The sequence below is a fragment of the Stomoxys calcitrans genome, chromosome 4 (genome assembly GCF_963082655.1).
Source record: "Stomoxys calcitrans chromosome 4, idStoCalc2.1, whole genome shotgun sequence".
Classification (NCBI taxonomy): domain Eukaryota; kingdom Metazoa; phylum Arthropoda; class Insecta; order Diptera; family Muscidae; genus Stomoxys; species Stomoxys calcitrans.
This window is the reverse complement of record NC_081555.1, coordinates 113,438,241-113,459,288: the sequence shown is the minus strand read 5'-3', so window position 1 is coordinate 113,459,288 and position 21,048 is coordinate 113,438,241. Positions and strand designations below refer to the sequence as shown.

General features: G+C 35.5%; 1 protein-coding gene across 5 annotated transcripts in view; it reads right to left on the bottom strand.

Moving 5' to 3' along the window:
- The window catches only part of LOC106081174 (frequenin-1), a 350,182-nt gene that overhangs the window by 16,016 nt on the left and 313,118 nt on the right, over window positions 1–21,048 (bottom strand). For all 5 annotated transcript variants that reach the window (XM_059366355.1, XM_059366352.1, XM_059366350.1 and 2 more), the window contains one exon: window positions 7,224–7,312. In XM_059366355.1, coding sequence (XP_059222338.1) covers window positions 7,224–7,312 — 89 coding nt within the window. The remainder of the gene's footprint in view (window positions 1–7,223; window positions 7,313–21,048) is intronic.

Genomic DNA, 21,048 nt, shown 5'->3' with positions numbered 1-21,048 from the left:
TTTTTTCTTCAAAAAATAAGCTCAAAATAGCATAATTAATATCCAAAAAATGTTAAAAAATCGAGGTGAGTTCGAAATTGCTGTAATATCTTTTAGTTTGCGAATTTCAGAATTCTGAAGACACCGTTGGATTCGTAAAGAAAATCTCTTCCCGAAATGGTGCTGGACGAAGCAATGCTCTTTTTCTGTTTCTTTGAAAACTTAAGAATATTGCTTCAAAATGCTTGCCATTGCTGTAACTTCCTTAGTTTTGCAAACTTCAGATATTTTCGGACACCGTTGGATTCGTGAGGAAAATCGATTTCCGTAATGGTGCTGCATAAAGCGATGATGTAAAGTTTTCTGTGAAAAAAATCACAGAAACCAATTTTGATTGGGTCGTAAAAATTCAAGGTTGTTTTTAAGGTTAAAAACGCTATAACTCCTTAATTTTTTCGAATTTCGAAAATTTTCCAGCATTCCGCAATTCGAAATTCGAAGAAGATTCGTACAATAAACAGAATTATCTAAAAATTCACATTTTAATTTTTTTGCGTTTTTTTAGCATGGGCTAACCCCTTATGAAAAATTGCAATTTTCGATGCAAAAAAATTTTTCGAGTTTAGTATACAGAATTGAAGATTATGGCAAACAATTCGCATTAGTGCAACTTCTATGTTTTTTATTCAAAAAACAAGCTCAAAATCGCATAGTTAATATCCAAAAAATGCTAAAAAAATCTAGATGTATTTAGATTGCCATAACATCTTTTGTTTTGCGAATTTCAAATTTATGACGACACCGTTGGATTCGCAAATAAAACCTCTTTCTATAGTGGCGATGGACGGGACAATACTCTTTTCTATTTCCTTGAAAACTTTAGAGTATTTCTTCAAAATCGCATTATTCGTATCCACAAAAATTCAAAAAAACCAACGTGAGTTCGAAATTGCCGTAACTTCCTTAGTTTTGCAATCTTTAGAATTTTTTAGGCACCGTTGGATTCGTGAGGAAAATCGCTTTCCGTGGTGGTGCTGGTTAAAGCGATACTGTAAAGTTTTCTGTAATGAATATCGCAAAAACCAATTTTTTTTTGGCCGTAGAAATTCAGTGTCGTTTTCAAGGCTAAAAACGCTGTAACTCCTTAATTTTTTCGAATTTCCAAAATTTTCCAGCATTCCGTAGTTCGAAATTCGAAGAAGATTGATATTATCAACAGAAATACTTAAAACTTCACATTTTATTTTTTTAGCATTTTTTTAGCATGGGCTAACCCCTTATGAAAATTTGCAATTTTTGATGCGAAAAATTTTTCGAGTTTAGTATACAGAAATGAAGATTATGGAAAAGTATTCGGATTAGTGCAACTCCTATATTTTTTATTCAAAAAACAAGCTCAAAATCGGATAATTAATATCCGAAAAATGCAAAAAAAAATCAAGGTGAATTTGAAATTGCTTTAACATCTTTTGTTTAGCGGTTTTCGAATTTCTGAGGACACTATTGGATTCGCAAATAAAATCTCTTTCCATAGTGGTGCTGAACGAAGCAATACTCTTTTCTATTTCCTTGAAAACTTTAGAGTATTTCGACAAAATCGCATTATTCGTATCGAAAAAAAAAAAAAATTCATAAAAACCAACGCGAGTTTGCAATTGCCGTAACTTCCTTAGTTTCGCAAACTTCAGACACCGTTGGATTCGTGAGGAAAATCGCTTTCCGTAGTGGTGCTAGATGGAACGATACTGTAAAGTTTCTGTAAAAAACATCGCAAAAACCAATTTTTTTTTTTGGTGTAAAAATTCAAGGTCGTTTTTAACATCAAAAACGCTGTAACTCCTTCATTTTTTCGAATTTCGAAAATTTTCCAGCATTTCCTAGTTCGAAATTCGAAGAAGATTCGTAAAATGAACAAAATTACCTAATAATTCACATTTTATTTTTTTGCATCTTTTTAGCAAAGGCTAATCCCTTATGAAAATTTGCAATTTTTGATGACCATATTTGAACTGAATATTGGAGACCATAGTAGATGTCATTGTGTAAAATTTCAGACAAATCTAGTAAGAATTGCGCACTTTAGGGGCTGAAGAAGTAAAATAGGGAGATAGGTTTATAGGAGAGCTATATTAGGCTATAGGGGAGCTGTATAGGAGGCCACCGTAGCGCAGAGGTTAGCATGTCCGCCTATGACGCTGAGACCATCAAAAAAAAATTTCAGCGGTGGATTTCCTCTCCTAATGCTGGCAATATTTGTGAGGTACTATGCCATGTAAAACATCTTTCCAAAGAGGTGTCGCACTGCGGCACGCCGTTCGGACTCGGCTATAAAAAGGAGGCCCCTTATCATTGAGCTTAAAACTTGAATCGGATTGCACCCATTAATGTGTGAGAAGTTTGCCCCTGTTCCTTAGTGGAATGTTCATGGCTATAAACCGATTCATGCCATATTCGACACGTATGTTAAAGGTCATGAGAGAAGCCCCTGTACAAAATTTCAGACAAATCGGGTAATACTTGCGCCCTTTGGAGGCTCAAGAAGTCAAGATTCCATATCGGTTTATATGGCAGCTATATCAGGTTATGAACCGATTTGAACCATTCTTAACACAGTTGTTGGAAGTCATAACAAAACACCTCATGCAAAATTTCAGCTAAATCGGATAATAATTGCGTCCTCTAGTGGCTCAAGAAGTCAAGACCCAAGATCGGTTTATATGGCAGCTGCATCAGGTTATGGACCGATTTAAACTATTCTTAGTACAGTTGTTTAAAGTCATAACATAACACCTAATGCAAAATGTCAGCCAAATCGGATAGAAATTCCGCACTCTAGTCGCTCAAGAAGTCAAGAAACCAGATAGGTTTATATGACAGCTATATCAGGTTATGGACCGATTTCAACCATACTCAGCACAGTTATTGGACGTCATAATAAAACAACTCGTGCAAAATTTCAGCCTAATCAGATAAGAATTGCGGCCCCTAGCGGCGCAAGAAGTCAAGATCCCATATCGGTTTATATGGCAGCTATATCAAAACATGGACCGATATGGCCCAATCCCAACCGATCTACACAAATAAGAAGTATTTATGCAAAATTTCAAGCGGCTAGCTTTACTCTTTCGAAAGTTAACGTGTTTTCGAAAGACAGACAGACGGACGGATGTACGGACGGACAGACAACGGACATGGCTAATTCGACAATCAAGAATATATATTCCTTTTGGGGTTTTAGGCAAATATTTCGAGGAGTTACAAACAGAATGACGAAATTAGTATACCCCCATCCTATGGTGGAGGGTATAAAAAACAACAGCAATAAGCGAAAAATCAACCAAAACAATTCAAGATCCAATTTAAAGATAAATTCATGTCAAAATTTCATGTTTTAAATTCAATGGCAACAACGGTAGTTGAAAGAAAATGTCTTCGGTTCAACAACTCATTAATTCTTGCTTTTTCTTCCTTCAGAGTTATCACCCTTGATGTTGATGATGATGGACTTGATGCTGGAGTTGGTATCGTCTAGCTGTAGCGCCAGCCTTGAAATGTTACCAACCCTGCTTGTTGTCTACTCTATTTCCTATCCGTGCGCCATGAAGCTGTCCGTCCGTGCAAGTCAATCGTATTGTCTTGTTGTGATAGAGGGTACCTTATGTGTTGTCGGCTGACCAACGTTGCTATGGCCTGGCTGGCTTATGCACCAACGTTGGGACAGTAGAGGTGGATTTTATGTTTGGTAAGTATTCACTATTTTTGTTTTATTTTATTATTTTTTTTCAGATAACTTTATTTTCTCATTTTTTATATGGGGATATGGGGTATATTCATTTAGTCATTCCGTTTGCAACACATCGAAATATCAATTTCCAACCCTACAAAGTATATATATTTCCGATCGTCGTAAAATTCTAAGACGATTTAACGATGTCTGTGTTTATGTCCGTTCGTCTGTTGTAATCACTCTACAGCCTTCAAACATTGAGCTATTAAGCTGAAATTTGGCAGAGATACGTCTTTTTGATGCACGCTGGTTAAGTTCTTGAACGGGCCAAATCGGACCCTATTTTGATATAGGTGCTATATAGACCGACTTTCCGATAAAAGATCTAATGCCCATAAATGCTTTATTTTTTTCCGATGTTGCTGAAATTTGAAACAGTGAGTAGTTTCAGGCTTCCCGACATCTGACCCAAATGTGGTTCAAATCGGACTATATTTAGATATAGCTACTACATAGACCGATTTCCCGATAAAGGGTCTGAAGCCCACTAAAGCCTTATTTATTACCCGATTTCGCTTCAATTTGCAACAGTGGGTTATCTTAAGCCTTCCGACATCTGACCTAAATATGGTTCAAATTGGACTATATTTAGATATAGCTGCCATATAGACTGATCTCCAGATAAAGTCTGAAGGTCTGAAGACCATAAAAGCTTTATTTATCACCCGATTTCGCTGAAATTTGCCACAGTGGGTTATTTTAAGCCTCACGACAACTGACTTAAATATGGTTCAAATTGGACTATATTTAGATATAGCTGCCATATAGACCGATCTCCCGATAAAGGGTCTGAAGGCCATAAAAACTTTATTTTATTAAGGAATCCCAACATCCGACCTAAATATGCTTCTGATAGGATAATGTTTAGATATAGCTGCCATATAGACCGATCTGCCAATAAGGGAACTGAATCCCATAAAAGCTTTATTTATTACCCGATTTCGCTGAAATTTGAAACAAGTGAGTTTTTTTGAACCTCACGATATCCGACCTTAATATGGCTCAGATCGGTTTAAAATTGGATATATCTACAAACTTGAATAGGGTCATATATATTAGACCACTTAATGTCCGTGCCGAATTTGGGTGCCTAAGTTATCCAATTTTCACCGGATTCTGATCAAAGGGGTTTGCATATATACTCGAGGTGATGGGTATCCAAAGTTCGGCCCGGCCCAACTTAATGCCTTTTTACATATTTTTAGGTTAATGATTTTATTTTCTTTGCTGGCATATTACTGTTTTTCTTTCCTTTAAATGTTTCTTAACTTTCCTTTGTCTTTTCAGGTTTTTTTTAATTTTCCTTTTATTTCCAGGTTTTTAACCCCTTTTTAACAATTTCCGGTCATTTAATTTCTTTTAGGATTTTTAATGTCCTTTCTTTTTTCAAGTCTCTTCTAATTTTTCATTAGATTTAAACAATTTTTTTAATACACAAATCTTTTTCTTTTCAGGTTCTAATGTTTCTTTCTTTTCAGCCTTTTTTTTATTTATAACTTCAAACAGTCATTTAATACTTTTCAAAACATCTCTTTACCGAACTTGGCGTTATGGTAAATAAAAAGGCTTGCTGTCCAAATTCAAAAAGGGCGCTTCATTTCGAGGGCTATAGCCAGCTTGGCTTTGGTTGACCACCATCAAGAAATTATTTTTCCAGCCGGCACCAACAAAACATATGGGAGTAGCCATAATGACAGATTAGTGTCAGCTGGTTGTCTCCCTCTCCCTGATGGGGGCCAAACATGACCAGCAGGTGTCACTGTCCGACATTCACAAACAGGTGGCGCTGAAGTGCTACTATTTGGCGCACACCACAGCAGATAAGGTCGAATTCGTCACTCTGTAACACAAGGGGGACCAATTATACATCTACCCATAAACGAATATGCTCTTGAAGTGAAAATCTGGCATACATATATGACAGCTATATCTAAATCTGAACCGATTTCCATAAAACGCACCAGTTATATTGAGAGTCATTAGAAAACCCTTTCTGCAAAATTTCGACAGAATCGGTTAACAAATGAGCACTTTTTTGCAATATTTCTCAAAATCGGACGAATATACATATGGGAGTTATACCTAAATCTGAACCGATTTCGAGCAAACTCCTCAAATACTGTGGCAGACGTCGAGGAAAGCATTTTGCAAAATTTTGGCAAGATGGGTCAATAAATGCGCTTGTTGTGATTCTAGAAGTTAAAATCGGGCGCTATATATATATGAGAGCTATATCTAAATCTGAACCGATTTCAATGAAATTCACCGGTAATATTGAGAGTCATACGAAAATCCCTCCTGCCAAATTTCGAGAAAATCGGTTTAAAAATGACCATTTTATTCCATTATTACAGAATATCGGACGAACATATATATGAGAGCTATATCTAAATCTGAACCGATTTTGACCACAATCTATGTATTTTGTTGTAGTCATCAAGGAAAGCGCTGTGCAATATATTGGCAAGATGGGTCAATAAATGCGCTTGCTGTGACTCTTGAAGTTCAAATCGGGCGCTATACATATATGAGAGCTATATCTAAATCGGAACCGATTTCAATGAAATTCACCGGTAATATTGAGAGTCGAAAAGAAAATCTTCCTGCCAAATTTCGAGAGAATCGGTTAATAAATGACCATTTTATTGCATTATTACTGAAAATCGGACGAACATATATATGGGAGCTATATCCAGATCTGAGCCGATTTTTTCCAATTTCAATAGGCTTTGTCCCTAGGCAGAAAAACATGTCGCTTCCAAATTTTAAGCCGATCGGTAAAAACTGCTCACTGTACTTTGTACATAAATTAACATGGACAGACAGACGGACGGACAGACAGACAGACGGACATAGCTAAATCGAATCAGAAAGTGACTCTGAGTCGATCGGTATACTTATCAATGGGTCTATCTCTTATCCTTTTGCGTGTTACAAACTAATTCACTAAGTTATAATACTTTACACCACAGTAGTGGTGTAGGGTGTAAAAATACTTTTTGTTTTTTGGGCCACTCTAATGTCCAACTTTATTATATTCCCTCTATTTTTTATATATTTTTCTAATGGTTCAACTAATTATAACCCTCACAGCTCTTTGGAAAAATCATAATTAAATACTATGTTTGGCGAGAAGCAAAAGTGTTTCACAATTTAGGTTTCATACACCATTTAGTCCTTTTCACTCCACCTAATGAAATATAATTTTTTTTGTATTTTCTTTTCAAACAATTTCTTTTTTTTTTTCGGAAATGAATGCATATCCCGAGGCCGATGCCACATAAAAGATTACACATAGCATACAAAGGTCACAAATGTCACTGGAGTATCAAAAGGGATTTTAAAACCATTATTACAGGAGGAAAAAAAAAAAGAAATAATTTTTCCATGGTTCGCATGAAACCGTAGTACATTAAAAGGATCTTAATATAATAATAGAGAGTCAGACCATACATACCACCATTTGATAAATCGCATCCACAATGTTGTACATTTCCTCGCGCGTTATATAGCCATCGTTGTCCACATCGTACAAACGGAAAGCCCCTATGTGTGAGAAAGGCGCGCAAACGCACACACAGGCAACAAACACATTGGCATTAACATCAACAATGGTTGATTTGAGCAGCATTCATTTGAAAACGGAAAAAAGAGAGGAAAAACAAAAACCAAAATTAAACACACATTCACACTAAGAACATATGGTGTGGGTGTTAAGAAATGTATAAATAAATGAACACACTCATACCCCAAATCCAGCCACAACAGTGTTGGAGGTGGAGCACAACAAAAGGAATCAAGAATAACAGTGCTAAAACCAACAGCAACAGTAACAGAAACAGCAGTAATAACAATGGCAGCGACAACATTGTATTTTATTTTAAAAAATGTTATAGTAGCAGAGGAAATACAATTTACATATGCAGTAGTTCATATGCCAGCAAGTAACGATGTATGTGAGTTTAACTTTTATTGTTGTTCTTTCTGCAAGGGGCTAACACGAAATATTCCTGTTTTTTCCACTTTAAAAACCACATAAAATTGAACACACACCCATATCACGTAGTGTTGAGGTAACCCATATAAAAAGAAATCAAAATGTTGCATACACTACTCCTTAAATCGTTTTTTAATGTTTGTCGAGTGCATTTATAATGGTGTTTTTGTAAATTTCTTTAAAAAAATGCAACTTTAAGGGAGTTTGATTTCGAATTTTTCATTCTTTGGTCTCTAGGATACAAAACAGAATTTAGAATAGATTTTTAAGGGCAAATGTGTAAAATTTGATAAGACAAGATTGTATATTTGACATGTATTAACCCCACGTACCCAATTTGTTACATGGTTTTATTTTGGGGTGGGTTTAAGCTTAGCAATTCTTGCTGAAGATTTATCCAACAAGGAAAAAATAGCGATTTACTGAAAACGAAAATTCAAATTGAATTAGTAAGGTAAAACAAAAGTCGGGCGGTGCCGGCATTAAAATACCCTACACCTACTCTATAGGTACAATGTGGAAACTAAATTTATTTCTGAACCAATTTTGATGGACTTCGGCAGATGTTTTCAGATGGGTTTTTAAACAATCCGTATCGAATTTCGAGCTAATATGTTCAAGCTGTAATAAATACGGTTGACAAATGACAACATTATTGCAAAGTAGCCAAAATTTGATGAACATTTATATGGGAGCTTCATCTAAATCTGACCAAACCTCTTAGATATTGTGTTAGTTGTCGAGAAAAGCGTTGTGCACAATTTTGGCAAAATTGGTCAATAAATGCGCTTGCAGTGGCTCTAGAAGTGAAAATCGGGTCATATACATATAAGGCAGCTATATCCAAATCTGAACCGATTCTATGAAATTCACCTGCAATACTAAGAGTCATAAGAAAATCCTTCCTGCCAAATTTCGAGAAAATCGGTTAATAAATGGGCCCTTTTTTGCAATATTTCTTAAAATCGAACGACCATATATATGGGAGCTATTTCTAAATCTAAGCCGATTTCGACCAAAATTTATAGATATTGTGTTAGTCATTCAGGAAAGTGTTGTGCAAAATTTTGCCAAGATTGATCAATAAATGCGCTTGCATTGGCTCTAGGAGTGAAAATCAGGCTGTATACATATATGGCAGCTATATGCAAATCTGAAGCGATTTCTATGAAAATCACCAGTTATGTCATGAGTCAGAAAAAAATCCTTCCTGCCAAATTTCTCAATTCTCAAAATCGGACGAACATATGGAACACATACATGAGGGCTATATATACATCTTAACCGATTTGGGGCAAACTTCCTAGATATTATGGTAGTTGTCGAAGAAAGCGTTTTGCAAAATATTTTGTCAGGATTAGTCAGTAAATGCGATGGGTATGGCTCTAAAGATAAAAATCGGGTGCTATATACATATATGAAAGCTATATCTAAATCTGAACCGATTTCCATCAAATTCAACAGTAATGTCGGGAGTCAGAAAAAAATCCCTCCTTCCAAATTACGAGAGAATCGATCAAAAAATGAGCACTTTATTCCAATTTTTCTTAAAATCGATCGAACATATATATGGGAGCTATTGTATATCTAAATCTGCACCGATATCGACCGAACTTCTCAGATATTATGGTAGTTGTCAAAGAAAGCGTTGCGGAAAATTTTGTCGGGATTGGTCGATATATGCTCTTGGTATGACTCTAGAGGTTAAAATCGGCCGCTAAATATATGTAAGGACTATATCTAAATCTGAACCGATTTCCCTGAAATTCACCAGTAACAACGAGATTCAAAAATCCTTCCCACCAAATTTCGAAAGAACCGGTTTACAAATGACTATTCGATTGCATTATTACTGCAAATCAGACGAATATATCCAAATCTAAACCGTTTTTTCTAATTTCAATAGGCTTCGTCTCAGCGCAGAAAAACATCCGTCTACTAAATTTTAAGACGATCGGTTAAATCTGCTACCTGTACTGGGTACACAAATTAACATGGATAGACGGACAGACAGCGGACGGATATAGCTAAATCGAATCAGAAAGCGATTCAGAGTCGATCGGTATACTTATCAATGGTTTCTTCTGGGTGTTACAAACAAATGCACAAAGTTATAATACTACAGTAATGGTGTAGGGTATACAAATTCAAAAAAACCAATTTGAGTTTGCAATTGCTGTAACTTCCATAGTTTTACAAACATTAGAATTTTTCCGACACTGTTGGATTTGTGAGGTAAGTCTCTTTCCGTAATGATGCTGGATGAAGCAACACTGTAGTTTTCTGTAAAAAACATCGCAAAAACCAAATTTTTATGGGCGTAAAAATCCAAAGTCTTTTTCAATGCTAAAAACGCTGTAACTCCTTCGTTTTTTCGAATTTTGAAAACTTTCCAGCATTCCGCAATTCGAAATTCGAATAAGATTCGTACAATAAACAGAATAACTTAAAAATTCATATTTTATTTTTTTCCATTTTTTTTAGCAAAGGCTAACAACCCCTTATGAAAATTTCCAATTTTTGATGTGAAAAAATTTTTCAAGTTGAGTATACAGTATTGAAGATTATGGCAAAAAAATCGGGTTAGTGCAACTCTTATGTTAATACTTCAAAAAACAAGCTCAAAATCGAATAATATCCAAAAAATGAACAAAAAAAAATCTAGATAATTTTAAATTTGCTATAACATCTTTTATTTTGCGAATTTCAAAATTCTGAGGACACCTTTTGCTTCGCAAAGAAAATGTCTTTCTGTAATGGTGATGGACGAAACAATACACTCTTTCCTGTTTCCTTGAAAACTTTAGAGTATTGCTTCAAAATCGCATTATTCGTATCCACAAAAGTTCAAAAAAACCAATTTGAGTTTGCAATTGCTGTAACTTCCTTAGTTTTGCAAACTTTAGAATTTTTCCGACACTGTTGGGTTTGTGAGGAAAATCGCTTTCCGTAATGATGCTGGAAGAAGCAACACTGCAAAGTTTTCTGTAAAAAACATCGCAAAAACCAAATTTTTTTTGGGCGTAAAAATTCAAAGTTGTTTTAAAGGCCAAAAACGCTGTAACTCCTTCGTATTTTCGAATTTCGAAAAATTTCCAGCATTCCGCAGTTCGAAATTCGAAGAGGATTCGTATAATAAACAGAATTACTTAAAAATTCACATTTTATTTTTTTTCCATTTTTTTAGCATGGGCTAACCCCTTATGAAAATTTGCAATTTTTGATGCGAAAAAATTTTTTGAGTTGAGTATACAGTATTGAAGATTATGGCAAAAAAATCGGGTTAGTGCAATTTCTATGTTTTATCTTCAAAAAACAAACTCCAAATCGCATAATTAATATCCTAAAAATGCTAAAAAATCAAGGTGAATTTGAAATTGCTTTAACATCTTTTGTTTAGCGAATTTCAAAATTCCGAGGGCACAGTTGGATTCGCAAAGAAAATCTCTTTCTGTAATGGTGATGGACGTAACAATACTCTTTTTTGTTTCCTTGAAAACTTTCGAGTATTGCTTCAAAATCGCATTAATCGTATCCACAAAAATTAAAAAAAAAAAAAAAACAACTTGAGTTTGCAGTTGCTGTAACTTCCTTAGCTTTGCAAACTTCGTAAGTTTTCAGATGCCGTTGGATTTGTGAGGCAAATCGCTTTTCATAGTGGTGCTGTATGAAGCAATACTCTAAAGTTTTCTTTAATAAACATCGCAAAAACACATTTTTTTGAAGCGTAAAAATTCAAAGTCCCTTTCAAAGCTAAAAACGCTGTAACTCCTTAATTTTTTCGAATTTTGAAAACTTTCCAGTATTCCGTAGTTCGAAATTCGAGTAAGATTCGTTCAATAAACAGAATTACTTAAAAATTCACATTTTATTTTTTTTTTTTGCATTTTTTTTTGAAAATTTCCAATTTTTGTGCGAAAAAATTTTTTGAGTTGAGTATACAGAATTGAAGACTACGGCAAAAAATGGGGATTAGTGCAACTCCTATGTTTTCCCCTCAAAAAATGAAGCTCAAAATCACATAATTAATATCCGAGAAATGAAAAAAAATCAAGGAGAGTTTGAAGTTCTGAGGACACCGTTGGATTCGCAAAGAAAATCACTTTCCATAATGTCGCTGGACATAGCAATACTCTTTTCTGTTTCCTTGAAAACTTCAGAGTATTGCTCCTAAATCGCATAATTCATATCCAAACGAGCAGATATGTTCAAACTGTAATAAAAACGCCATCACAGATTAAAAATAGAGCCCAGCCAGTATTCGAACCCGTGCACACCGAACAACAGCGAGAGCTGTTGCTGTTGTCTAGCCATCGCAGCCATCAATACAACTTCCAACAGATGCACAGAATCATGTGCACCATGTAAGTAGTGTAATTGTCACAGAAAAAAAATCTGGCATTACACGAAAACATATGCATTGGGAAAAGTACAGCTAATAGACAGGGTTGTCGAGCGTGGTTAATATGGTGTTTGTATCATAGAGGCATTTTCGCAATAAATAGTCTATGTCATTCATATTCATTCGACCATAGGCCCAGTCCGGATTCAAAGGAGAGCGATAGTGTTGATTAGCAACAGGAGAGTATCCAACTCTATTGCTTCTCTTGAACATCGTCCGAATGTGGGTAGCGTTGTATTGCTCCATCGTTACTTTCATGGCGTGTGTGCCAGGGGTATTCGTCTTAGTATCTCTGACGTTGGGATGTTCACCAGAAATACAGGGACTGCCAGGAACTCACATTCATTTGTAATTGATTGGCCAGTTGACCGAACCCTGCATTACCTAGAAAATAACCGACATTAACTTTAAGAAATTTAAGGCGAATATCAATAAACACTAAACCCTCTTTCTCCCCTCCAACCCTTCACATTACTAATTGTCAACGCAAAGCACTCCATTATAGGGGAGGTCCCCTGCATGTTGATTACGTGAAAAAAGACATATTTGCCATAATCTTCAATACTGTAAACTAAGGAAGTTACAGCAATTGCAAACTCTCGTTGGTTTTTTTTTTAATTTTTGTGTATACGAACAATACGATTTTGAAGCTATGCTCTAAAGTTTTCAAGGAAACAGAAAAAGAGCATTGCTACGTCCAGCACCATTTCGGGAAGAGATTTTCTTTACGAATCCAACGGTGTCCTCAGACTTTTGAAATTCGCATAACAAACGATGCTACAGCAACTACAAACCCTCCTCGATTTTTTTTTTTAGCATTTTTCGGATAATAGCTATGCGATTTTGAGCTTATTTTTTGAAGAAAAAACATAGGAGTTGCACTAATCCGAATTTTTTGCCGCAATCTTCAATTCTGTATACTCAACTCGAAAAATTTTTTTTCATCAGAAATTACAAATTTTCATAAGGGGTTAGCCTTTCCAAAAAAAAAACGCAAAAAAATAAAATGTGAATTTTTAAGTAATTCTGTTTATTGTACGAATCCTCTTCGAATTTCGAACTGCGGAATGCTGGAAAATTTTGGAAATTCGAAAAAATGAAGGAGTTACAGCCTTTTTGATGTTAAAAACTACCTTGAATTTTTACACCTAAAAAAAATAGGTTTTTGCGATGTTTTTCATAGAAAACTTTACAGTATCGCTTCATCCAGCACCATTAGGGAAAGAGATTTTCTTCACCACTCCATCGGTGTCGGAAAAATTCTAAAGATTGCAAAACTAAGGAAGTTACAGCAACTGCAAACTCACGTAGGTTATTTTTTGGGTATGTATTATGCGATTTCGAAGCAATACTCCGAAGTTTTCAAAGAAAGAGAATTGCTACATCCAGCACCATTACGGAAAGACATTTTCTTTGCGAATCCAACGGTCTCTTCAGAATTCTGAAATTCGCAAACTAAATGATGATACAGCAATTTCGAACTCACCTTGATTTTTTTTGCATTTTTAGGATTTTATTTATGCGATTTTGAGCTTATTTTTTGAAGCAAAAACGTAGGAGTTGCACTAATCTGATTTTTTTTGCCATAATCTTCAATACTATATACTCAACTCGAAAAATTTTTTCGCATCAAAAATTGCAAATTTTCATAAGGGGTTAGCCCATGCTAAAAAAATGCTAAAAAAATTAAATGTGAATTTTTAAGTAATTCTGTTTATTATACGAATCCTTTTCGAACTGCGGAATGCTGGAAAATTTTCGAAATTTGAAAAAATGAAGGAGTTACAGCGTTTTTCGCCTTTAAAACGACCCTGAATTTCTACGGCCAAAAAAAAATTGGTTTTTGCGATGTTTTTTACAGAAAACTATACAGTTTTGCTTCATCAGCACCATAAGGGAAGTCGATTTTCCTCACGAATCCAACGGTGTCCGAAAAAATCTGAAGTTTGCAAAACTAAGGAAGTTACAGCAATAGCAAACTCACGTGGCTTTTTTTTGGAATTTTTGTGGATACGAATAAATCGATTTTAAAGCAATATTCTTAAGTTTTCAAGAAAACAGAAAAAGAGTATTGCTTCATCCAGCACCATTTCGGAATGAGACTTTCTTTGCGAATCCAACGTTTTGAAATTCGCAAAACAAAAGATGTTACAGCAATTTCAAACTCACCTCGATTTTTTTAGCATTTATAGGATTTTGTTTATGCGATTTAAAGCTTATTTTTTGAAGAAAAAACATAGGAGTTGCACAATCCGAATTTTTTGTCGCAATCTTCAATTCTGTATACTCAACTCGAAAAATTTTTTTGCATCAAAAATTGCAAATTTTCATAAGGGGTTAGCCCATGCTAAAAAAATGCAAAAAAAATAAAATGTGAATTTTTAAGTAATTCTTCTTATTGTACGAATCTTCTTCGAATTTCGAACTGCGGAATGCTGGAAAATTTTGGAAATTCGAAAAAATGAAGGAGTTACAGCGTTTTCGATGTTAAAAACAACCTTGAATTTTTACGCCCAAAAAAAATTGGTTTTTGCGATGTTTATTGCAGAAAACTTTACAGTATTGCTCTATTAAGTACCACTACGGAAAGAGATTTTCTTGACGACTCCATTGATGCCTGAAAATTTGTGAAGTTTGCAAAACTAAGGAAGTTGCAGAAATTGCAAACTCACGTTGGCCTTTATTAAACTTTTGTGAAAACGAATAATGCGATTTTGAAGCAATACTTTAAAATTTTCAATGAAACAGAAAAGAGTTTTGCCTTTGAAATTAGCAAAACAAAGGATGCTACAGCAATTTCAAACTTTCCTTTATTTTTATACCCTCCACCATAAGATGGGGGGTATACTAATTTCGTCATTCTGTTTGTAACTACTCGAAATATTCGTCTGAGACCCCATAAAGTATATATATTCTTGATCGTCGTGACATTTTATGTCGATCTAGCCATGTCCGTCCGTCTGTCCGTCCGTCCGTCTGTCTGTCGAAAGCACGCTAACTTCCGAAGGAGTAAAGCTAGCCGCTTGAAATTTTGCACAAATACTTCTTATTAGTGTAGGTCGGTTGGTAATGTAAATGGGTCATATCCGTCCATGTTTTGATATAGCTGCCATATAAACCGATCTTGGGTCTTGACTTCTTGAACCTCTAGAGTGCGCAATTCTTATCCGATTGGAATGAAATTTTGCACGACGTGTTTTGTTATGATATCCAACAACTGCGCCAAGTATAGTTCGAATCGGTCCATAACCTGATATAGCTGCCATATAAACCGATCTTGGGTCTTGACTTCTTGAGCCTCTAGTGTGCGCAATTCTTATCCGATTTGAATGAATTTTGGCACGACGTGTTTTGTTATGATATCCAACAACTGTGCCAAGTATGGTTCAAATCGGTCCATAACCTGATATAGCTGCCATATAAACCGATCTTGGGTCTTGACTTCTTGAGCCTCTAGAGTGTGCAATTCTTGTCCGATTGGAATGAAATTTTGCACGACGTGTTTTGTTATAATATCCAACAACTGTGCCAAGTATGGTTGAAATCGGTCCATAACCTGATATAGCTGTCATATAAACCGATTTTGGGTCTTGACTTCTTGAGCCTCTAGAGGGCGCAATTCTTATCCGATTTGAATGAATTTTGGCACAACATGTTTTGTTATGATATCCAACAACTGTGCCAAGTATGGTTCAAATCGGTTCATAACCTGATATAGCTGTCATATAAACCAATCTGGGATCTTGACTCTTTGAGCCTCTAGAGGTCGCAATTATTATCCGATTTGTCTGAAATTTTGTGCGACGGATCCTCTCATAACCATTAACATACGTGTTTATTATGGTCTGAATCGGTCTATAGCCCGATACAGATCCCATATAAATCGTTCTCTCTATTTTACTTCATGAGCCCCAATGGGACCAATTCTTATACGAATTGGCTGAAATTTTACACAGGTCTCCAACATATAATTTAATTGTGGTCCGAACCGGACCATATCTTGATATCGTTTAAATAGCAGAGCAACTCTTTTCTTATATCCCTTTTTGCCTAAGAAGAGATGCCGGGAAAAGATCTCGACAAATGCGATCCATGGTGGAGGGTATATAAGATTCGGCCCGGCCGAACTTAGCACGCTTTTACTTGTTTTAAGTATTTTTGGGATATTATTTATGCGTTTTTGAGCTTGTTTCTTGAAGAAAAAACTTAAGAGTTGCTCTAATCCGAATCTTTTGCCATAATATTGAACCCATTTTGGTCCAGACGGGTAGTTTTCTACCCCTGAACTAAAACCGAGATTTTTGCGAAACTAGACACAGTAAAAAGTACTGGTTGATGCTTTGTAAATATTTAGAAAGATTTCTGTGATTTACTATCAACTGAACAGCCGAGTGATAGCCGAATCGCCGAATCCTAGCGAGACCATCAGAAAAAATTTTCAGCTGTGGTTTTCCTCTTCTAATGCTGGCAACATTTGTGAGGTACTATGCCATGTAAAACTTCTTCCCAAAGAGGTGTCGCACTGAGGCACGCCGTTCGGACTCTGCTATAAAAAGGAGGCCTCTTATCATTGAGCTTAAACTTGAATCGGACGGCGCCTTCTTACGTTGAAATTGCATGGGTAGTTTCTACCCCTTGGGCCAATTCATAACAACTATTACTTTATATCACATGGTTTTGGCCAGTTCAATGGATGAAATTATGGGAATCTTGAATTCATCGAACGAAGAAGATGAAGTCACTACAGCTATTCATATATCAACAGAGGTTAATGTTGTATACATTCCACCAGAAACAGATGAGACAAGTGACACTGAAAGAATTAATGATGAAATTATCGAATTTAACGAGCCACTTTCAATGGATATCGCTTGGTCTGTTCAATTAGAATATGAAGTCGTCGAAATTACCCTGAAGATCAAGAAAAAACTGAAAGAAGCCTGAACCACCCCCAAAAAAATTTAAATCACAAGCTGAATATGACTCAGCTTCTGGGCGTAAGCGTCCTTTTAAATATCCCAAAGAACCAGCTAACGTTGAAGCTACAAAAATCGAGGGCATTGCACAAGAATTAGGTAAATATTATTAGAATTAATAATAAAATGATGCCCATAAATCTTTCTCTTGTTGTAGGTGGAAAATCACTTGCTGAGCTCTTTGACCTTTTCTTAGATGAAGACTTGTGTACAATGATCATTGAACTCGGAGACCAATACGCTGGTCAGCAAAACGCAAGCCTTGGACTCCAACGATATGATATTGAAACGATTCATCGGTATTTTATTTCCAAGTGGTTACCATGTCCTTCCGCAATGGAAGTTGTATTGATCACTTCAACCAGACTTGGAAATCCCGATTGTTCGCTATTCGCTAGCTCAATCGAGATTTGAAGCAATCAAGAGGTTCCTCCATTTGTCGGATAACAACAGTTTGGATACGTCTGATAAATATTCATTGTTAAGGCCATTTTTTGACGCAAGCAACAAATGATTTATGCAGTTTGGAATTTGGACTCATAATGTAACAGTTGATGAACAAATGATCCTCTCCTATGGAAGACATTCCTGCAAAATGTTCATCCGTGGCAAACCTATTCGATTTGGGTTTAAAGCTTGGTGCTTGTGCTCATCAAGTGGATATTTGTATCAGTCCATACTATATGGAGGAGCAACAACTCCACACGACAAAACCATTAAACTTGGAGCGGGATGTTGTTCTCAAACTATTGGAGAATATTTCTATAACTTTTTCACTTCTTTTCATTTCATGTCCCCACTAAGTGATTGTGGATTCTTTGCGACAGGAACTGTTCGGGCAAATAGAACTGGAAAAGTCATGCTGCCTGAAAATATGAAAAAAGGCGAAAATGCAGCAATGTATGATCATGACAAGGAGCTCATTGTAAAATGGATAGATAATGCAGCTGTTACGATGTTATCAAATCATTCATCAATAGAACCACTCGCTACAGCAAAGCGGTTTGATGGCAAGGAAAAAATCATATAAACATAAACATTCCCCGAATGACAAAAGAGTATAATGAAGGTAAGGATACAAAATAATCGATGTTGTATATCTCAAGAACCTACTAATCCTTTTTTTTTCGCCCTCTTATATGTATGGTGGGTGTTGACCTCCATGATAATGCTTTGGGTAATTATCGTATTGGCATGCGGGGCAAAAAATGGTGGTGGCCTCTTTTTACAAATACCCTTTGCAAAGTGATGGTTAATGCATGGAAATTGCATTGCTTGGTTGCAAAAACTGAGAAAAGTAATATAATGCCACAACTGGAATTCAGATGCCCAGTCAATGGGAGCTCCTTTATCATCGGAGAAGACTGACCAGGATCAGAATAATTTTCCTGGTACTAGCAATGTTTCCAGACATAGCGATGAGGCTAAAATCAATGATACTAAGCATTTTCCTAGCAAGTGTGGTGACGATGTGCCACCCAGACGATGCAAAGTAGGTTCATCAAAGACTTCCTTCATATACGACAAATGCAACGTAAATTTACACGCCAAACGTTTTGGAAAATATTATAAACATCAAAAAAATATCTATTCTATTACATCTTTTTACTTTTCACTGTATATAATAATAATTTTTCAATAAATCTTGATGATCTCTCAAAAAAATCTGTTTTATTGTTATTATTAGTTTTACGCATATTATGTATATGCAACGGTGGGTAGAAAGCTACCCACGCCACATCTCGTATACTATATCTCAATTAGTATACGAGATATGGCGTGGGAGATTTTTTTTAAAAATTTTTTTAATTTTTCTTAATGAGGTCAATAAGAGGTAGTATTCCAAAAATCATGAAAAAATTCCAACGGGATCGGGTAGCGGCCCGAAATGGGTTAATACTGTATACTAAACTCGAAAAATTTTTTCGCATCAAAAATTGCAAATTTTCATAAGGGGTTAGTCTTTGCTAAAAAAAAGCGAAAAAAATAAAATGTGAATTTTTAGGTAATTCTGTTTATTGAACGAATCTTCTTCGATTTTTGAACTGCGGAATGCTGGAAATTTTTCGAAATTCGAAAAAATGAAGGAGTTACAGCGTTTGTGATGTTAAAAACGACCTTGAATTTTTACGCCCAAAAATAAATTGGTTTTTGCGATGTTTTTCACAGAAAACACTACATTATAGCTTCATGCAGCACCATTACGGAAAGCCAATTTTCTCACGAGTTCAACGGTGTCTGAAGTTTGCAAAACTAAGGAAGTTACAGCAATGGCAAACTCACGTGGGTTTTTTTGGGAATTTTTGTGGATACGAATAAATCGATTTTGAAGCAATATTCTTAAGTTTTCTAGGAAACAGAAAAAGATCTTTGCTTCGTCCAGCACCATTTCGGGAAGAGATTTTCTTTACGAATCCTATGGTGTCCTCAGACTTTTAAAATTCGCATAACAAAAGATATTACCGCTATTTCAAACTGTCGTGTATTTTTTCCCATTTTTCGCATTTTCATTATGCGATTTTGAGCTCGTTTTTTGAATAAAAAACATAAGAGTTGCACTAATACGAATACTTTTCCATTATCTTCAATTTTGCATACTCAACTCGAAAAATTTTTTCTATCAAAAATTGCAAATTTTTATAAGGGGTAAGCCCATGCTAAAAAAATGCCAAAAAAATAAAATGTGAATTTTTAAGTATTTCTGTTCATTATACGAATCCTCTTCGAATTTCGAACTGCGGAATGTTGGAAAATTTTGGAAATTCGAAAAAATGAAGGAGTTACAGCGTTTTTGATGTTAAAAACGACCTTGAATTTTTACACCCAAAAAAATTGGTTTTTGCGATGTTTTTCACAGAAAACTTTACACCACCAGCACCACTACGAAACTTTACAGTATCGCTCCATCTAGCACCACTACGAAAGAGATTTTCTTCACCACTCCATTAGTGTCGGAAAAATTCTAAAGATTGCAAAACTAAGGAAGTTACAGCAACTGCAAACTCACGTAGGTTATTTTTGAATTTTTTGGGTATGTATTATGCGATTTTGAAGCAATACTCCAAAGTTTTCAAAGAAATAGAAAAGAGAAATGCTACGTCCAGCAACATAAGGGAAAGAGATTTTCTTTGCGAATCCAACGGTGTCTTCAGAATTCTGAAATTCGCAAACTAAAAGATATTACAGCAATTTCGAACTCACCTCGAATTTTTTAACATTTTTTGGATATTAATTATGCGATTTTGAGCTTGTTTTTGAAGAAAAAACATAGCAGTTGCACTAATCCGAATTGTTTGCCATAATCTTCAATTCTGTATACTCAACTCGAAAAATTTTTTTGCATCAAAAATTGGAAATTTTCATAAGGGGTTAGCCTCTCCAAAAAAAAACACAAAAAACTAAAATGTGAATTTTTAGGTAAATCTGTTTATTCCACGAATCTCCTCCGAATTTTGAACTGCAGAATGCTGGAAAACTTTTGAAATTCGAACAATTGAAAAAGTTACAGCGTTTTTCATGTTAAAAACGACCTTGAATTTTAGCGCCGAAGAAAAATTGGTTTTTGCGATGTTTTTCACAAAAAACTTTGCAGTATCGCTTCATCCAGCACCACTGCGGAAAGCGATTTTCCTCACAAACCCAACGGTCCCGATTTTCACTTCTAGAGCATCTGCAAGCGCAATTATTGATAAATCCTGCCAAAACTTTGTACAACGCATCCCTCGACAATTACCACAATATCTACGAAGTTTGCTCCAAATCGGTTCAGATTTAGATATAGCTCCCATATATATGGGGTAGGGGCGGCCCTACCCCAAAACTCAGACTCAAATTTTAGTACCATATTCGCATTCCACTCTTTAATACCTTTCATTTGGTACCGATATTGTTCCGATCGGTCCACTTT